Source organism: Notolepis coatsorum, assembly GCF_963971535.1.
Source record: "Notolepis coatsorum genome assembly, chromosome: 15".
Lineage (NCBI taxonomy): Eukaryota > Metazoa > Chordata > Actinopteri > Aulopiformes > Paralepididae > Notolepis > Notolepis coatsorum.
This window is the reverse complement of record NC_140179.1, coordinates 76,086,349-76,106,475: the sequence shown is the minus strand read 5'-3', so window position 1 is coordinate 76,106,475 and position 20,127 is coordinate 76,086,349. Positions and strand designations below refer to the sequence as shown.

General features: G+C 44.2%; 2 protein-coding genes across 11 annotated transcripts in view; both read right to left on the bottom strand.

The window, feature by feature from the left end:
- On the bottom strand, nt 1–14,822 carry asb3 (ankyrin repeat and SOCS box containing 3). Of its 2 annotated transcripts, none has more exons than XM_084331186.1 (10): nt 14,706–14,822; nt 12,334–12,556; nt 11,137–11,307; nt 10,925–11,037; nt 10,113–10,245; nt 8,124–8,301; nt 6,604–6,822; nt 4,556–4,852; nt 3,337–3,470; nt 1–520 (listed from the first exon to the last, which is right to left on the bottom strand). In XM_084331186.1, the coding sequence occupies exons 2-10, from the start codon at nt 12,530–12,532 to the stop codon at nt 321–323; spliced, it is 1,644 nt and encodes a 547-aa protein (XP_084187312.1). In that variant the 5' UTR covers nt 12,533–12,556; nt 14,706–14,822; the 3' UTR covers nt 1–320. The 2 variants fall into 2 exon arrangements, with proteins under 2 accessions (XP_084187312.1, XP_084187313.1); XM_084331187.1 differs by having other exon boundaries at nt 12,334–12,553; nt 14,706–14,740.
- Nucleotides 14,823–15,971: 1,149 nt separating this feature from the next.
- kmt2e (lysine (K)-specific methyltransferase 2E) overlaps nt 15,972–20,127 on the bottom strand; it is a 107,771-nt gene continuing 103,615 nt past the window's right edge. For 7 of the 9 annotated variants that reach the window (XM_084330707.1, XM_084330711.1, XM_084330710.1 and 4 more), the window contains 2 exons: nt 19,491–19,570; nt 15,972–18,518 (listed from right to left, as the gene is read on the bottom strand). In XM_084330707.1, coding sequence (XP_084186833.1) covers nt 17,433–18,518; nt 19,491–19,570 — 1,166 coding nt within the window. In that variant the 3' untranslated portion in view covers nt 15,972–17,432. The remainder of the gene's footprint in view (nt 18,519–19,490; nt 19,571–20,127) is intronic. The other 2 variants (XR_014620579.1, XR_014620580.1) reach the window with 1 other exon arrangement.

The following is a 20,127-nucleotide window of genomic DNA, read 5'->3' as shown; positions in this document are numbered from 1 at the left end:
TGTCAATAAAGTCTTAAATCAATTAATCAATCAATGCCGTTGAGAATCAGGGTCTCTGCCATCGATACGTGCTGGCTTTCCACCTAAAACGGGAGCGCGCATCTAGCCTGACTTGAGCCTGACTCTCAAGTCTGGCTTGAGTTAACGAGACTGAATCCTCCTTTGTGAAACAGGAAAATCCCGGCTTTGAACATCGGGTTAACTGAAGCTGGATAATGGACATGTTGATCGACTTAGTTGAACCACGTACATGAAACAGGGCCCAGTTCTACCGGCTGCATTTGTTTACAGGACAGGTCTGTGTGAATTGTGGTATCCCTCTAGTCTATTGGATCCAACGGAGGCAGAGGAGGGGAGTGTGTGAAGGAACCAGGTGGGCAGACGTCTGTGAAGACGAGGTAGCTCTGTATTTGAGGAGGCACAGGAAGCTGCTCGACCACGGTGCTCCCCATGACAAGGTCAGATCCCAAAACCTCTCTGACCTGCAGCCTGCATAGGTGGGAGAGAGTGGGGATACACTCTGAGAGAGAGAGAGAGAGAGAGAGAGAGAGAAATTAAGTCACAGGGGAATTCAACAGTCATCAATAAGAACTTGCTGGATGTCCCAATCGGAATCAGAGCCAATGATGGCAAATTTTTATTGATTGGTATCGGCTACATTAACACTTTCAGCGCCAGACCCGAGGATAGTTGGGTTAACTCGCCAGCGGTTGAGCGCCATACCCGAGTATAGTCGGGTTTTCATCGTTAATTCTTTTATTCGATTTTTTTTTATTCATTTCAGGTTCACCTCTGCGTTACCATAGGAAATCATTCTGAGATCGCTAGAGTGCAATACGGGCCGCATCCTGCTAGGTGGCAGTATCGGCCACCCTTTGAAACCTTATTGCACACGCAGCATTTTGGTTCAGGCAAGTCTAGCGGTTCACCCGATCACATTGAAATGCGTCCAATGCCCCTCGATGCATGTGTTGTGCTGGATTATGTCTGGATTATGTCTGGGACACCAATACTGGAAATCGCGATCAGACAATTGGAATATTCTTTTTGGGATACCTCCTAGTAAAGGTAAGGACTATATGACATCAATCCTACTTTGATCCAACCATGATTTCACATCGATCGCAATGATCATATGTAACATACTCCAAAACGTATGCCGTTGCTGACGATAAAAGCATCAAGCATTCAGCCCGCTAGAGAAGCGGGCTGAAAAATCGATTATCCATGACCTGGTCAGCGCTAACGTCATACACGCACACACACACACGTTGTGACCGCTGTGAAAAAACATCTGATTACCCCGAAACTGGTAACATAGATTCCTTACCTCAGATCAGATGTTCTGCAAAAAGATGAATCCAATTCCTGCTCGCCATTCTAAATATTGATCGCGTTAATTGATCCAACGTTATAGTCCGAAACGCATAATCCAAGCTGCTTCCAGCCTCGCCAGTGAATCTGGTAACACGACACTGCTTGCCAGAGATAGGAAAATCCTGGGCCGGAAATTTTTCTCTGATGCACTTTTTCACTCAATCCAATCCAATGATGTGCATTACCATCCGGGAGACGATATGGGGCGGTATTTGCCCTTTTCGAGCTCAGAGCCATTCCCAATGATAATGTCAGGCTGGACGGATGAAAAATGAATGGATATCGCTAATAAAAGAAATAACGATTAAATAACGAGAAATCTCGTTATTGGCAACCAACGCATGGCGGCCAATAATGAGATCTCTTGTTGGCACCCAATGTGTTAAGGGAAAGCTGTGATGTAGGCTATTTCTTTTAAAGGTGATATACGTAGATACAAAAATGTAAAGTAATAATTTATTAAAAAAAATTAATATATCCACAGAGCTTTTAGAAAAGTTTGGAATAAAAGTATTGCCTTTCCCCCGAAAAAAGTATTGATTAATGAAATCATAAAAAAATTATGTTGCACAAAATGAGTTCCCTTCCATCACTAACATTATTGTTTAAGCACTTTTGGTTGAAATAAAATTTGCCGATTTCTTTTTATGATTAATTGCGAATATTTTCATGTTGAGCTATAGATTGTGGATGAATAAGCACAGAAAGGTACACCATGCAAATGTTAATGCTTTATTTGTTTTAAACGAGACAATTTAGAAATGGGCAAATACATTGCGTTGGACAGAGGGTGGAACACAAAAAACGGCAATGACGTAACCACTACACCTCCCTATAACCAAGCATATCTTGGATTGTTTCTTCTAACTTGAATATACCTGAAGTGTAAACTGTGCAGTCTGTATTATGGAGGAATATCGGATTGGGATATGAAATGACTCGGATTGGGAATCTGGGGCAAACCACCTTGTTCGGGACCTCCCTACTATGCCATGTGGCTTTTTTTTTTTTAAACAATATGTTTATTGGTATTTTCTTTTTTTTTCCAGTTTTACAGCATCAGTTCAACAACCATACAAAAGGAAATGCTGCCAACTGCCCCCCCCTCCCCCTCCCCGAGTTACAGAAAAATAGATACAAAATAAACCAACCCCCCCCCCCCTAAAAGAAAAATTTAAAATCATTATAAACAAAAAGAAAACCTCTAGGCCAGACCCCCCCTCCCCTCCCCCAGACTAGGACCTCAACAAATTATTTTTTTTCTTTTTTTACACATTGAGAATTTAGTAAACCCAGTTACACCCGTCTAACAGGTGCCCATACTTCTATACCAAACAAATAAATATCTAACGTTACATCTTTTCTCTTCAAAGAGCAACTACCGTAATAACATTTACAGTATCATACATTGCAATATATACCCATCAGAAAGACAAAAGGGAGCTTCGCCATGTGGCTTCTTGAAAACAGAGCTCATCCATCTGTGCTGTAGGGCCCCCCAAAGCCTGTTTTTGGACTTAGTCAGGGTTTTTCGAACGGATGTTCGAACCTTCGTTTTTAATTATTATTCGTTTTTTTTTTTTATCCAAAAAAGCTTTTTTTTTATATAAATATCCTCAAACTAAATCCTTCAATTTGAATAAAGTCATTAATCTGATTAAATTAGTCTTTTATTTTATTTTTTAAATCAACTTTCTTTAATGAATATAACTCATCAGTTTTAATACTATAATATTAGTGTAGCCTAATCTTTATCTGCAACTGTGAAGAAAAAACCCATTGGTTTAAACAGAATGAATACACATTAAAAAAATATATATATAAATAAAATATATATAAATTTCTTATTATTAAAAATTATAAATTCTAATGTTGATTTAGAATTCGAATGCCAACGTAATGAACGAAGGTTGGAAAGTTTGGGCTCAGCCCTACTGCGCTGCATGTTAATTTCCTTACCAAATTTTACGTCTGGTGTCCAGGTGCCATCCTGCTGTCTCTGGTTCAAAATGTGTTTAAAAGTTGGACGCAGAGTCGACCAATTCACAAACTCCAGGAGGTAATTCAGCACCTTGCCGTCTGCTGCCTCCAACCTATGACACAAATCACGGTTGTGAGGACAAATCAGTACTTCGCTAACAATTCACCAAAGGGGGAGCTCTTGTTTAAATTATAAAGACACTCAAATGCAAGGAGGACTAATTCAACTTATTCAAGTTTATACACACTATACCAGGGCAATCTAAAAGCAGTGTGTAGGAGTTTCAATAACATGATTTTGTGGAAAGGTTGTTCTAAAATCTCACAACTAGGAGAGCCACTGGCCCCATACCCCCCCCCTAGCCCCCCACCCTTCTGTATCCAGAAGAGAGCTGGGTCCCTTGACCTCTAGGCCGGTTCCCGAACGTAATCTCGAACCGGCTGGCGAGTTCACACCGGGAATAATTGGTTCGGAACATGACAGAGGCTTTAGTTCGGCCCTCTAAGAAAACATTGAGCACCGATTTTTCATGTTCCGAACCAATTATTCCCGGTGTGAAAGGCCCATTAGTGTGATTTGGGTGGCCAACACGAGGACACTCCTTTAATAGCCAAGCTCATTTGACAACATGTACCTTGATCCACGTGTTTTACTATTAAATCTATATTGATCATGAAGATCTGTCCACAAGCAGCATAATTGATGAATTTGGTTCCACTACAATGTATTAAGACCCAACAGTATATTATATCACACCAATATTATAGTGTATATGTGTGTGTGTGTGTGTGTGTGTGTGTGTGTGTGTGTGTGTGTGTGTGTGTGTGAGTGAGAGAGAGAGAGAGAGAGAGAGAATGAGAGTGACAAAGGGGGGGGACGTGTGAGAATGAGTGAATAAGAGTGAGAGTGTGAGGCAGAAGGAACGAATGACGGAGACAGACACACACACTGCATACTGCACCTCATGTGACACTGTGAATAATGTGAATATTCCTCAGCTAGTCAGTTAGTAAATTATATTGACCATATTGATCAAATTGTTTACACTGCCTGTGTTGTCTTTTACTACCTGTATACTGTTTTGTTTTACTACCTGTACCCCTCCCCCCTCCCCCCATGCTGCTATGATGCCTGAATTTCCCCAAGGGGATCAATAAAGGAATATCTTATCTTATCTTATCTTAGATGGAGACATACATGTGTGGCTGCATCATCAAGGCGGGCTCCAGTCCTGCCTGTAGAAGCAGAGGCAGCCAGCAGGGGGCGAACTGCACCTGACTGAGGGCCAAACACAGCAGCCAACTCAGTTCCTCCTCCTTTAACGCGGTCCTCTCTGGTGTGGGGCAGCCCCTGCTCCGCCTCTTCCAGATGGGAGGGATCCTCCTGTGCTTGAGTATGAGCCGCAGCAGGTCTGCCTTCTCTGTGGCCAGGGCATGTTTCCAATGCTGCTCCGTGAGACTCGCCCCTGCATCAATCAGGAGACTCACAGATGCACTGAAAGAGATTTTTATTCAAGAGTTAGAGGCAATGCGGGTGTGTGTATTAGAGCTGAGGCCAAACGTTTGAACGTTCGGACCTTCATACATTACGTTGGCATTCGAATTCTAAATAAACATTTGAATTTTTTATAAAAAGCTTTTTTTTTTTTTATATCTTTTTTTTATGTGTCTATTCATTCTGTTTAAACCAATGGGGTTTTTCTTCACGGTTGCAGATAAAGATTAGGCTACACTAATATTATAGTATTAAAACTGATGAGTTATATTCATTAACTGTTTCAGCGCCAATCACGAAAAAAGTCGGGTTATCTCGCCGGTGGTTGAGTGCCAATCACGAGAAAAGTCGGGTTTTAATCGTTATTTCTTTTATTTGCTATACCCATTCATAATTCATCCATCCAGCCTGATGTTATCATTGGGAATGGCTCTGAGATCGCAAAGGCCAATACCGCCGCCTAACACCTTGCGGCCGGTATTGCACATCATTGGAATCCCTCTGGCTTGGGCTGTGCATCGATCTAAGAAGTCCGGTCCGGGTTTTCCTTCTTGGGCATGACTAACGTTATAACACACGGATTGGGGAAACTGGAGCACCGTGGATTCATGTGTTTTGGTGCATAAACGTTGGAAAGACGACCGCAATCAATATTTGGAATGGCAATCAGAAATTGGATTATTATTTTTGCAGTACATCAGATATGAGGTAAGGACTATATGTTACCAATCTTGCGTTTATCAGATGATTTTTTCGCCACCATCGGAGTGCGTGTCTGTAATGTACTGTGCCGTTGGTGGCGCTCGAAGCATATAACCCCCCCCCCCCCCCCTTTCGTGCGTGCATGATGAAACATAATACCGATAATCTAACGTTTATTTCAGAATGATTCGTAAATCAAGCGAGAAATGGCACGATTTCTAAGGAAATGCATTGAAGCGCGGTTTGCTGGAGTTTCTTGAGATTAGACGGGATCACTCTAAAACTATACTCATATTCACCACGGTATAAAACGGAAATATATGTATGAAAAAAGTATCTGTTTTTTGCATGCTGACCGGAAGAAACTCACTGACAATCGACGTGTTTATTTGATCCATAGCTATAACATTTAATATAGTTTTTAGCCCTGCAAACACCGCCATGTACCCCTATTCTTTAAAGCGCTGGCCTTCTTACCACAAGGTAAACAGCGACCTCTAGGTGCTGATTGAGTTAAAGAAAGTTGATTTAATAAAAGAAAAAAAACTCATTTAATCAGATTAATCACTTTATTCAAATTGAGGATTTAGTTTGAGGATATTTATAAAAAAAGAAAAGGAAAAAAAGGTATGTTTTTTATTAAAAACGAAGGTTCTAACGTCTGTTCGAAAAACCCTGACGAAGTTCGAAGCCCAAAAACAGGCTTCGGGGACAGCCCTGTATGTTGCATGTTCAAGTTCAAGTTTATTTTATTGGTCATATGTGTGTTAACGCAAGGTCAACAGTACAATGAAATGTGTTGGGCAAGAGAAGTGGCCAGCTCAGCAGTAGGAGCACTAAACGCATTTGAGCACCAGTCATATAAAGCTAAAATAAAGTAAGATAAAAAAAAATACATACATAAGTGATTACATATATATATATATATATATATATACATACATATCCAGACACTAAATTAAAATGATTTGTGTGAAAAAGAAAAAGTGACGAGTGTATACAACAGTGTCTGTGTTGGTTGGTAGGGTTATACAAATTTGTGTACAAACCTGTACTCATCTGGCTCACCATCACGCGCAAACAACAAGGCGTAGGTGAGCGGGGAAGAGACGCCCATGGTGCGTGAGCAGTCCTGGGCGTCGGGGCTGTAGCCCTCGGCCAGGAACAGCTCCACACAATGGCTCAACACGGCATGATACAGCGGACTCACTCTGCCCTCGCCGCGGTCACACACGCGATCCGTGACGGCAATCAACCTCTTCAGGATACTGCAGGGACGGACGGGAGGGAGGGAGGAAAACATTGCATATAATCTCGTGTGAACTCACACCATCGGGGAGTCTGGGTAGTGTGTAGAGGTCTAAGCACTGTCTACCACCTGCAGAAACCCAGGGTTCAATTCCTGGCGTCAGCGGTGCCAATAGGGAGATGTAGTCTGACATCACTTTGGCCCGCCCGCGAGGTCCACCCGTATTAGGGATTTATCATTGGGAAAATGGATTATGGCTATTGTAACAATTCTGCCTCATGAACATTGGAAAGCTTTCCATTTTTGCACAAAATGTGTTTCCTTCCATCACTAACATTATTGTTAAGCATTTTTGGTTGAAATAAAATTCGGCGATTTTTCTTTTTATGATTAATTGCGAATATTTTCATGTTGAGCTATAGATTGTGGATGAATACGCACAGAAAGGTACACCATGCAAATGTTCATGCTTTATTTGTTTTAAACGAGACGATTTAGAAATGGGCAATGGGGAAATACGTTGCAATTTTGCGAGGTGGACCGGCCGGAAACAGCAATGACGTAACCACTACACCTCCCAATTGGCAGTATTCGTGGGGGTGGGATTCGAAGCTGGTGGGGTATATGGGTTCTGGTCATTGCAATAGCGACTCCTACTGGTCGGTCGGGCGCATGTTCAGCAGGGAGGGGATCTGGGGGAGATAGCGTGAACCTCTCCCAGTGAAACTCCTCGCTTTCAAGTGAAAAGTAGTAGTAGGAGTAGGCATGTGGTAGTCTACACCCTCCCCAGACCGACAGTAGGGTAGTCTACACATTTCCCCAGACCAACAGTAGGGTAGTCTACACCTTCCCCAGACCAACAGTAGGGTAGACTACACCCTCCCCAGACTGACAGTAGGGTAGTCTACACCCTCCCCAGACTGACAGTAGGGTAGTCTACACCCTCCCCAGACTGACAGTAGGGTAGTCTACACCCTCCCCAGACCGACAGTAGGGTAGTCTACACCCTCCCCAGACCGACAGTAGGGTAGTCTACACACCCTCCACAGACCCACAGTAGGGTAGTCTTCCCTATCGTGGTGTCGCAACTAGAAACACTGGCCTGACTGAAAAATAATAATAATAAATAAAAATGTGATAAAAAAAAGTGTCAACATTCTGGAACCCGGCTCAGGCCGACTGAGAGCTGAGGATTCCAAAATGTTAAGGCAGTATGGCGCTAGAGCTTTGTCAAACTACATACCCCTCAAGACCACAGCTCTAGTTCGTAACAGTGCGCTACTTAAAAAAAGAGACAACCACAACGTATGGATTCTGTACCCGCGGTGCCCGAACTGAGCCGCGGCGTGGATGGCGAGCTGTGGCCAGTCGAGGCTGCACGACAGGTTCGGGTCGGCACCGTGGTCCAACAGAACCTCAACGCAACCCTCGTGACCTTCCTGAGACGCAATCAACAGTGGCGTGGCCAAGTCGGCCGCCCGGGCGTTCACATTGGCACCTAGAGAAGAAACCAGATATAGTGAGTTGATTTTGATTTGATTCTATTACGGATCCCCATTAGCTAGTGCCATAGCAACCATCTAGACTTCCTGGGGTCCACAAACAAAAACAAAAATACAAAAACAATTATTATTGCAAAACTAAATTATTAAAAGTCAGTACTCAACACACAATGCATTATGAAACTAACAATTAAGATGGCTAAAATTATATGCAAGCAAAGAAACAGAAAACAAAACAAAATACTTTACAGTGTTAAATACAATTTAAGTTTATTTTTAAAAGTGAATCTACTGTAAATGCAGCAGAGGTTTTGAGGCAGGTTATTCCAAAGAGTTAATGCTCTAAAAATAAAAGATCTCCTTAAAGCTTAAATGTATAAAATATTATACATGAAATGATGTACATGTGTTTGTTTGATCGATTCATTTATTATTATAATCGTCTTCCCTTTATTTACCCAGGGTAGGTTCGGCGAGCATGAATGCTCTTTTTCAGCAACGCCCTGCTCCACACTCAGTTACTGTACACACATTCACACCTGGGAGCTGTCCAGTACGCGTGAATATTGAAGGCAACCAACTTGTGTTCAGCTTTTCGTTCAGCGTTTCTCTGATTGGCCACACGGCCACGTGACCGCCCTAGCACACGCCCTTCGCGGCAGAGAGAGACGCGGCAGATGCGGCAGCACTGGGTTTTATCACTGGAGATACATTTCTCACTCACCATTGTATTTTGCGCCATCTGACAATATCATAATGATGTGTTTTCTATATTATATCCACAATCATTCATCTAAAAAATTGTATGGGCGTAAATACATGTTAACACTTTAACTGCCAGAAGACGTTTTTAGGCGTCCTTCCCCGCCATGCTCAAGGTGCCGAACTCGTCTTTGATATCAATATTTCAAAAATCTGTGATCGGATTCATTATGCTCCGCGCCCTCCACTGATGGATTTCATTTGGGACGGCTGCCGCTTGCCTGCCGTGTTCGCGGCAAAAGGGGGCGGGGGGTCACGGCCAATCAGAGAAAAGCTGAACACAAGTTGGTTGCCTTTAATATTCACGCGTCCAGCACAACCACAGTCCGACACCGTTAGCCACTGAGCAACTCCACTGGAGCAGTTGGGGGTTAAGTGCCTTGCTCAAGGGCATCTCAGCGGTTGGTATTGTGGATGGGAGTTATTCATTCACTTCACAGCCCAGAGTTTTCCTGCTGGTCCGGGGGATTGAACCGGCGACCTTCTGGCCACGAGCCTGCTTCTCTAACCTTTAGGCCACCGCTGTTTCATTGATTTGTTTATTTATTAGATTGACTGGTGATTTATTTGTTTGTTTCATTGGTTCACTTATTTATTGGATTGATTTATTGTTTTGAGATAGAATTGGTTGATTTATTGCTCAAGATATTAGAATACATATTCAATCAATGCAATATGAACACAACTGAACAGATTCTACCATGTAAACAGGATTCGACATCATTATCCCTTCTACTATAAACTACAGTGAGCCTAGCGTCCTCCTAGCATCCCTCAATCACAAATCTTGTCGGCTTGTCATCTTATTAAAGCATTAAAGCGTATATTAAAACATAGGTTATTTGAGTGTGTTTTTAACCCTTGTAATTTTGACAGTAAAATCACCATGGAGATCAAATATTCTTAATTTCAAGATAACATTTATAAATAATATATATACTATATATATTTATTTTATTTACCTCTATGGCAAAACCCCATTCAACCAAGACTGTTCCTGGGTCTACTGCTTCGTTTAGACTAAATGACTCTATAAGACGTGTACCTGCATCAACCAGAAGTTCCAGACATCGCTGCTGGCCATACTGCGCCGCCACAAAGAGGGGAGTGATCTTGTGGTCATCCAGTGTCTCCAGATTACAAACCTTGACCAATATGCACACAATATCACTGTAACCCTTTGGGAGAAAAATAACAAGGTAGTAAGACTATATCTGTGTTATATGATGAAGACTTTATTTCAGACTCAAGGTCCATATTACACATATACAAAACAACAAGAATACAATAACAAAAGAAACAAGGCCAACAACATAGATTAAAATACATAAAGGCATCGATTCCAATGTTTCCACAAATCAGAGGAGTACCTTGTATCACTTTGTTTTACATCACTAATGGCACCTATTATCTTGTTTTTTGATATATATAATAATCGACACATAAATTTAAACATCAAGTTCCTCAGCAAAGCATGGAAGGTGGGGACATTTGTAGTCAAACAAATGGCTTGCACTAGTCCGTCTTGGGAGCTTAAGGAGGATCCTAAATGCATCATTATATGATAATATCTACGCATAGATATTGTGTGTGTATCTGTGTCTCTGTGGGCCCGGCTACACTGATCCGTGGTGTCTCTCCGTCTAGGTCTGTTTTTTCATTATTCTTTAACACTTTCACTGCCCAAGCTTAATTCATTTTTACCTCCTTGAATGCCCAGCACCACTTCAATGTTAACGTTAATATCACCTAATCTATGTAGACGGGCCTTAATGCAGCCTTATGAAGGCAGGTTCTATAAATGGTCATTATCTACACATCGATACAGCTGTGTGTGTGTGTGTGTGTGTGTGTTACCTTATATGTGGCCTTATGTAGACAGGTCCAGTATGAAGCTGTGTGAGTTCTATTGACCTCTGCCCCCCTCCTCACTAGCAGTTCTACAATCTCCTTGTGTCTGCCATCCACAGCTACAGACACACAATAAGAAAACACCACTATTTATGACTGAAACAATAACCAAAGAGGTACAGTAGGACTATCTAAACATACATGTGCTTGCACGTTACCTGCATAGAGAGGACAAGACAGGTCGTTTGTCAGCTGGTTGATGTCGGCATGGGTTTTCAGAAGGAGTCGGACCACAGCGAGATGTCCGTGCTGCGCTGCCAGATAGAACGCAGACTCGCCCTCATGTGTCAAATAATTCACATAAACGCTGCAATCAGTGGAGGAGTCTGCTGCAAAGTGACAGAGGGGGTCGTGTTTAGTCATGGTGGAGAGACAGGGTAGGAGTCTGCTGCAAAGTGACAGAGGGGGTCGTGTTTAGTCATGGTGGAGAGACAGGGTAGGAGTCTGCTGCAAAGTGACAGAGGGGGTCGTGTTTAGTCATGGTGGAGAGACAGGGTAGGAGTCTGCTGCAAAGTGACAGAGGGGGTCGTGTTTAGTCATGGTGGAGAGACAGGGTAGGAGTCTGCTGCAAAGTGACAGAGGGGGTCGTGTTTAGTCATGGTGGAGAGACAGGGTAGGAGTCTGCTGCAAAGTGACAGAGGGGATCGTGTTTAGTCATGGTGGAGAGACAGGGTAGGAGTCTGCTGCAAAGTGACAGAGGGGGTCGTGTTTAGTCATGGTGGAGAGACAGGGTAGGAGTCTGCTGCAAAGTGACAGAGGGGGTCGTGTTTAGTCATGGTGGAGAGACGGGGAAATGGGAAAGCGATGAAAACGCCGGGGAGCAACGAGCAACCAGGAATGATGAGGAGCGCCGTTTCAGACCACCCACCCATCTATGACTGTGTGTGATGTGTGTGATGCCAGAATGAGCAAGGGAGGACAAATATATAATTATGGGTTTGTATTATAACTTTAGTTTGTATAGTGTTTGGCCTTTATTCGTTGTACTGTATGAAGCACAATATCAGGGGGCTCATACAGAACCAAGCATTTCACTGTTATGTACATTATATCTATGTGACAAATAAAACAAAACTTGAAACTTAACTTGAAGAAGACACGGCCAAAAAAAACGGGAAATTCGATGCAGTAATTGTGAAACATTTAACCCTTTCACTGCTGCACTACCAAACGGGTAACCCTTTCACTGCCACACAACAGCAGGTTAACCCTTTACTATCACGTAACCGTCGGTAGTGTGATAGTAAAGGGTTAACCTTCTGTAGCGTGGCAGTGAAAGGGTTAAAACTAAGTAAAGAGAAACATGTAAAACCACTGAGGTGGTAACAGTCCGTTTGTCCGTCCTGACTCCTTACCCATGGCAGACAGGATCTCTTTGACACACTCCTTGGTGCCGGCGGCCGCTGCCTCGTGGAGGGCGTTCCAGCCGCGGTTGTCTCTGCTCTCCACACTGCACCCTCCACGGATCAGCTCCCGCACCCGCTCACCGTGTCCAGAACGAGCGGCCGCGGCGACACTCGATACAGAGTCCATGTGGCACTCCGTGAAGTCCATCCTCTCCTCTCCCAACACCCGCTGCTATACCGACATGATAGATAGCAGATTGCGCGCATAGAGATTGATTGATTGAAAACTTTATCAACAGATTGCAGAATGGAATACAGTACGGCTCAATACACACAATTGTTAACACATGCCATTCACTGATTTACACGTTTCTGACGCCCGACTGCCGAGTGCCAATCACGTGTTAACACGTTTCTGGATCGTTTTTAATACCCTATTCCAGGGGTGGCCAACCAGTCAGAGACTAAGAGCCACAAAAATTACTGTGGTACCACAAAGAGCCACACCATATACCAGCGTTTCTCAACCTTTTTTTTCAGTCACGGCACCCTTCATGTGTTTATAGGTCTCACCCTCTGGCCTCTGAAGTTGCTAATGTCTTTTTTATTTGGGCCTCACAGGGTTAAAAGTACCCTGTGAGACCCACGGTTGCAAAGTTACAAAATAACTTTTAGCCATTTAAAAAATATTAAAGGGGAACTATTTTACTATTTCTTTCACTATTTGGGCACTTTTACACAATTCCTGTGAGTCTATGGAACACCTAGGTTAAATTTTTTTTTTGAATGCATTGTTTTGTATTTCTAATCAAGTACTCAAAAACCGCATTTTTCTACCTCAAGATCATAAGCCGTTTTGAGGCTGGGCTCCAACCACTGTGTGGCCTGGTGCCAACTGCCACATCAACTGCCACATTATTATGCAGTTGAGAAATCTCTGACATCACAGATATGCACATTTTCAGATGACTCAGTTCAGTGAGGGTGAATATTGTGAGAGGAGAATTGGAAGAATGCGCCAATATGAGAATTAGAGACATAGATCCTATTAATATAAGTCCACATAGCTAAGAAACAATGGTAAACACTGAAAAAGGCCATTTATAAAGATAGTTCCACTTTAAGCACATGTATAGTAAATGTGTTTATATGTCCCACCCTCTGGCCTCTGAAGTTGCTAATGTCTTTTTAATTTGGGCCTCACAGGGTTAACCTCTTAAGCCCGAGATATACAGTAAAAGTGTATATTTTCAGCATTACATTTGTTTACCAATTATTTTAACTGTTATTAGTGAAATATAAGATTATAGAAATCTCAGGGCATCGAGTTGGAAACCGGCGCATATTGACAGGAGGAAGTGGCACATCCAAAAGTGAGTGTAGTCTTTTGAAGGAAGAGACTCAGGGCTTTCACATTTCGAAAAACTACCCTACCCAGCTCACACCAGCCCCTGTCAATCATCTGACTTCTGGATTTACTTTTTTATTTCTCTTATTTTTTGGGATTATCTACCACAAACCTGAACTTTATTGCCATAAAACAGAACGCAGTTAGTTTTATGGCATCCTAGGTTGTCAAAGTGGGCAGGGGTGAGGTGGGTTCTAGGAGTAAGGTCAAGCAGTAGTCTGACCAGTTTGTTTTGTGATGTTTGTAAAATCTTGTTTTTAGTGCCTTTGAGGTGCTTTGGTACCATGAGGTGCAAGCATAGTCGTAGTACCCTTGAATGAGTGCTCCTGCCAGAGTCTTCAGGGTATTCTTGTTTACCAGAGAGGAGATCCGGTACAAGAATCTAGTTCGTTGGTTTACTTTTTTTTTTATTACATTGGATGCCATTTTGTCACAGGAAAGATTTGCCTCTAGGATGGAACCCAGGTATGTAATTTCATCTTTCCTTGTGACAATATTGTCACCCACTGTAACTGAGAAGCCGTTTGAAGCCGTTGAGAATATATATTCTTTGTTTATCGGTTGACTTTCTTTTTAGACTCGTTTCACGTTAAGCCTGGTGGTTTTCCTGTCAGACGTTGGGTGAATGTTTGGTCAGAGAGACTCGGATGCAACCATTCAAATAGCTAGTGGGGATAACTGTCGGGTATTTGGTGAATCCAAACTTAAAAGTTTAGGCATCTCTGGGTTCTGTCAAAGGTACTAATACATGCGGGATAATGTTAACCTACATTCATGGTAAATTATAATCATGTGGTAGTCCTGAAAGGCTCAATCATTGGGGGAAACTAACGTTTACCTTGCTAGCCACTGGCTGCCACTTAGATGGACCCTCTTTGCTGTCGTGAACTACGTCAGATACCTACCGTAACCTAGATAACATTACATTAACACAACTGGCATATATTTTATTTGGCAATGCAAACGTGTTTACCTTTTGGAAGAGTGGTCACTGCTCAAGGCTGTGTGTCGAACGAAGCAGTTGGTTTTTCGAGTTTTGTGTTTTTCCGGTCCGCAGATGAAATCTCTTCTTCCTCTTCTTGCCTATTTCCGGCGGACTAGGCGTATTGGCGCCCTCCACAGGACAGTGGGAGCACTAGGTCAGCTAAATAAATGCTATCTCTAATGGAACCCGCCCCATTCACTTAACTGTACACATTGGCTGATGTAGTTTCTGATAATTAGAGGAACAACCTCTAGCTAGAATACATGGGGCTGAAGAAAGGACTGTCCAGACACAGGCCTCTGCAGCAGCAGACTTGAATATGTACCAAGTATGGCATTATAATGTTTGTAAGTGCACTATGCAGTATTGTTATACATGTATGATTCTATGTACTATGTAACAGATCTATTGTGGGATGGGAGGTAACTGGTCGCCACATGGGTGGGAGGGAGGGATGACTTTTTTTTTTTTTTTTTTAAATCATTGTAATGTCTATCCTACTTTTTTCTATTTAAATATTTTTTATAAAAATAATTGAAAACAAAAAGGAACTTTAATATGGACGAGGAAAGATTATAGAGGGGGAAATCAAACCATGATACGATCATACAAAGTGATGGCGATTATCGCATATAATTGCGATTATTGCAGCAGCCCCTACTCAGCCAGTGCTTGTTGCTGTCCTTTGAAGACACCTTTCACCCAAGTCCAATAGTGGACATGGCAGCGCGGTGTTAAACATAAGATATATATATCACTAGATGACTCACCAACGTTGCTGGCCAACGGAGACAGACGTTGCCACATGGTGGCCATCTTGCGTGGGTGGAGCACGCCCACTCATAACATGCATGTCTATGGTGGATGTACTATTGAAATAACCATAGCTTGCTAAATTTTCAACAGTTTGGTTTGTTAAAAACGTCAGATGTAGTTATCATACTGCATACTTATAATAGACTTTCAAATACTTTTTTTAGTCTTCCAAGCAAGAATCATAGCCACGTTAATAAAGTTTCTAATAAACCAAACCGTTTGTAATCAGTCAAGATTTCAGAGTTAAGAGTATTTTTGTTTGTGCAGATCATCACCTTAAAGCAGTAGTCCCCTCAAGCAAGATGGCCGCCGGTGAACTACGCAGGAGACTCCGCCTTGAGCCATCTAGTGTTTATATATCTATGGTGTTAAACCCCAAAACAGAGCCAGGCGACACAGTGGGTTGGTATAAAACTGTCATTACAGTGATTTATTAGAATGAACCATGAAAATAGCCAACCAGTGCAGTGTCTGTGAGTCTCTCCCCTCCACACAAACATACACTCACACACACAAATAATAATAATAATAAAAAGACAAAGTTGAAGAGAGTCCCGAAAAAAAGAAAAGAAAAAAAAGAACAAAATAAAATAAAAATAGTGCTACCGTCACAGAAACATTCAGCTTTTTGCCAAGAGCGTTCATATTTACAACCATATTCCAAAAAAAAAGAAATGGGATGGGAGCGAATTGTACAGGCATAGAAAAGAAAAGCAGCACGTATTTACAAACTGTTCCTGGTGAGAGCGGGCATTAAACCACCTATACATTAAATTACACTTTCTACAAAGAACCGTTGATATTTCAAAAAATAAACTTGCTAAACGTTCTGTGGGTGAAACGTCAACACTCTGGCTAAACCCTCAGAGGCCCCTACAGCACTCAGTTCACTATCACTCCTTCCTTTTCGTCTTCTTCTCCTCCTCCTCGCTTCCCACCTCTCGACACACACACACGTGCGCGCACAATATCGACGAGACGCAAAAGTCAGGCACGCGCTTTCACACACACACACACACCCCAATCTCACAGACAAAAGTTGCGTGCACGCAAAAGGACACGCACGTTTGCACTTGCACACACATACATACACGAGTGTAGCCTCCTGCAAAAAGTGAAGCAGGCGCCTTCCTCTGAATCTCTGCAGCGGTGCACAAGATATTTTGTTGTCACACAGAAATGGTTAAAAAAAATAATTGTTTATTTATTTTTTTTCCTTTATTTATTTCTTCTTCCCTCTATACAAAAAGCTTTCTTTTTGCTATAATGAGCCACTAGATAAAACAAATAAATGGTGTGGAGAGCAGACAAGTAAGACAAGAGAGGAAGACCACTAACATACAAGAGGGAGGGGGCGGGGTGGGGGGATATAGGCTGGAATGTCCATTGATACAGAAAGTGCAGGGCATTTACAATAGGAGTCCAAAAAACGAGACACGGAGAGGACAGAGAACAGCCCTCTCTCTCCGCCACAGGGAGGAACGTACAAAACTAAAAGGAGGCCCTCTCCGTCACAGGGAGGACGTACAAAACTAAAAGGAGGCCCTCTCAGTCACAGGGAGGATATAGAAAACTAAAAGGAGGCCAGTGAGGCTTGAGAGCACCGGGGAGATCGTCCATCTTCATTTTACACAAAGTCTTGTTTCTTTAGGATTGTTTCATGGTCCTTTTCTTTATTTTTGTTTCCTATTTCATTCTTCTTTTTTTTGAATTTATTTATCTTAAAAAGTACCCTTTTATCCCACGTCCTCCTGCTGTTTTTCCATTGGCCATATGTTCAGGTATATAGAAAACGTATCTACAGCTTATGTTACACGCACTGTCAGAGCCCCTGTCACACAGAGTACATAGGGGTCATGGGGGGGTCGGGGGGCCAGGCCTGCCGGCATGGAGGGTGGGTCAATGCCACCCTGTGCCCATGTACCCAGAGCTGTGGAAGGGGACCGAGGAAGCGGGAGCCCCACGAGTCCCACCGGGCATCTGGGAGGCCGAGGCCTGGGCCTGGCCTGGCTGAGTCTGCTGGGGAGGAGGGGGCGGGGGAGGTGGGGGGTAGGCAGAGGGGGACACCGAGGGGTTGGCGGCGGCAGCGGCGACGACGGGATGCATGAGGGCCGGCTGAAAGCCCCCCAAGTTCTGGTAATGGTGGGGCGCCGCCTGTAGGGAGGGGGCGCCGGTGGAGGGGGCAGGAGGAGGAGGTGGGGGGGGCGGCGGAGGAGTGAGCGACAGGAGGGCAGGCTGCTGCTGCTGCTGGGTCTGGCCCTGCAGAGGAGGAGGAGGAGGCGGAGGGGGCGCGGCCGTCAGCATGAGCTGGTGCTGTTGGATGGGAGCGGGCTGCAGGTTGACGTGCAGCAGAGTGGGGCCGGCCTGGGGAGGCGGAGGAGGTGGCGGAGGAGGAGGAGGAGGAGGGGTGTTGGAGCTCGTCGGGTAGTGCAGGCCGTGCGGGAGAGTCTGCATCATGGGCTGGGAGCCCGGAGGATAGGGGGATGAGACGACGCCAACAGGCTTGAACCCTGGGAGGAAGGGCCCGGCGGCGAGCGGGGCGGTCTGGCCGGGGAAGTAGGTCGCCGAGGCCGGCGGGAGCTGGGCCGGGGGAGGAGGGGGAGGCGGCGGTGGCGGGGCACTCTGGGCGTTGTACTGGGAGAACGTGGCCGGTGGGCCGGGGGGCTGAGCCTGGGGTTGAGGCGGCTGGGTCTGAGGCTGGGCAGAGAAGAGGGCCCTCTGGCTACGGAAAGGTGAGCCCTGGTTCTGGGCCTTGGGCGAGTGGAGGAGCGGCGTGCCGGGGTAGGGGCTCGGGGAGGAGGGTAGAGGAGAGGCGGGGTGTAGTTTGGTGGGGGTCAGAGGGGTCGGCTTGGTGGGGGCTGGAGGTTTGCCGGGCAGCTGGTTGGCCTGGTTAGACGTCCGTGGCTGGCCGTCGTTCTCTTCCTCCTTAGCCGGCCGACTGGTGGCAGGCTGGGCGGCAGCAGCACCGGGAGCAGGTGGACACGGCTGGAGGGGGAGAGAGAGAAACAGGCCACATCACACACTAACCGTTTCAAGTGCACCTGGTCGTTTTTTGGGGGAGAGAAATATGAAAATTTACTTTTTCTTGTTTACAATCCTATTTACTATTCCAAGAAGTATCTTCTCCTCTTACATTTGGTTCGCAGTGCCTCAAAGTTAGTTTTGTTTTGATTTATGGTGACATAAAATAGAATAATGCTTAGAATTACATGTATAGTAAATATGTTTTGTAAACTGATTCCAGGATCTGCAAATGTAAAAAAGAATTTCTTTGTTGCATCAGAAACTTCAGAATGTCATCTTTCAAAAGAGACCAGGCTCATGCATGTGCTATAAGTATAAAGTATAGTATTTTGGTTTGCAAAAAAAGTATGCAGTCCTCAAGTTCAAGTAAAAACAATTGCCACTTTTGGGGGCGCTAGTTAAGAGGTTAAGTGGTTGCAGCTACGGCTGTGGGGGTGCTGGAGACATGACCCAATAGACTTGTATACGCCCGAGTCTCCTGAACAGGGAGAGACCAATCCCAAGGCGATCTGCACTTTCTCGGCCGAGCTATAGTCCCGCACCTACTCCCGAACTACGCATGCGCAGATTGATGAACCTAGACTCTCTGCATGCGTAGTTCGGGAGTATGTGCGGAAAAGTGACTATAGCTCAGCTGAGAAAGTGCCGATCGCCTTGGGATTGGTCTCTCCGTGTTCAGGAGACTCAGGTGTATACAAGTCTATTGGATCATGTCTCCAGCACCCCCACAGCCATAGCTACAACCACTTAATGTCAAGGCTCTCATCCACATTCATTAATTTTTTTCCCCCGCTCTCTCTAATGATTTCAGAATACCGGAAGTGTTGCGGTGGTCTCCTCCATGAGCTCAATGTAACGCGGAAGTGCAGTGGTCTATAGTGCATGATTGCATCATGTGGAGTAGAGGACAGGTGTGTGTGTTTGTTATCTTACCGTGTGGGTCAGGGTCTTCTGAGCACTAGGAGACGGACAGTCTCTTACTGCTGGGGTATCACCACCTTCTGTCTCACCGTCTGGAACAACACACACAAGATCATAATTTTTTACACCTTTATTTGTAGAATTTTTCAATTATTTGAACAAACATACATATATCAAAATATAGACAGTGATTATTGAAATAAACATACAAATTAAGACAATCAATTATTCAGACTAATATACATACAGAGATAGATGTAGATATCCAATTATTCTAACAAACATAATTTTTTTTAATCCACTTTTTCTCCTCTTTCTATTTTTCTCCCATCCCAATTACCCGCTGTGCCAATTCTCCCCTCCCCTGTCTTGAACGTTGCTCGCATATGCCCCCCACTGGCCGGTTGTAGGGAGGATAGAAGCCTTGCATCACGTGTCCCCTCCGATACACGAGGAGGCAGCCTGTCACATCTTTTCACCTGCCAGCGCGGACTCTCATTGGCGAGGTGTAACGTGCGGGAGGCTCACACTAACCCCGCCATTTCCTGTCTCTGCTGTGCAGGCGTCCCCAAACTACCTGTAGGAGTCGCTGTCCACAACGTCCAGATTACCACCCATCGACTTCCACCCTCTAACGCCAATTGAGTTA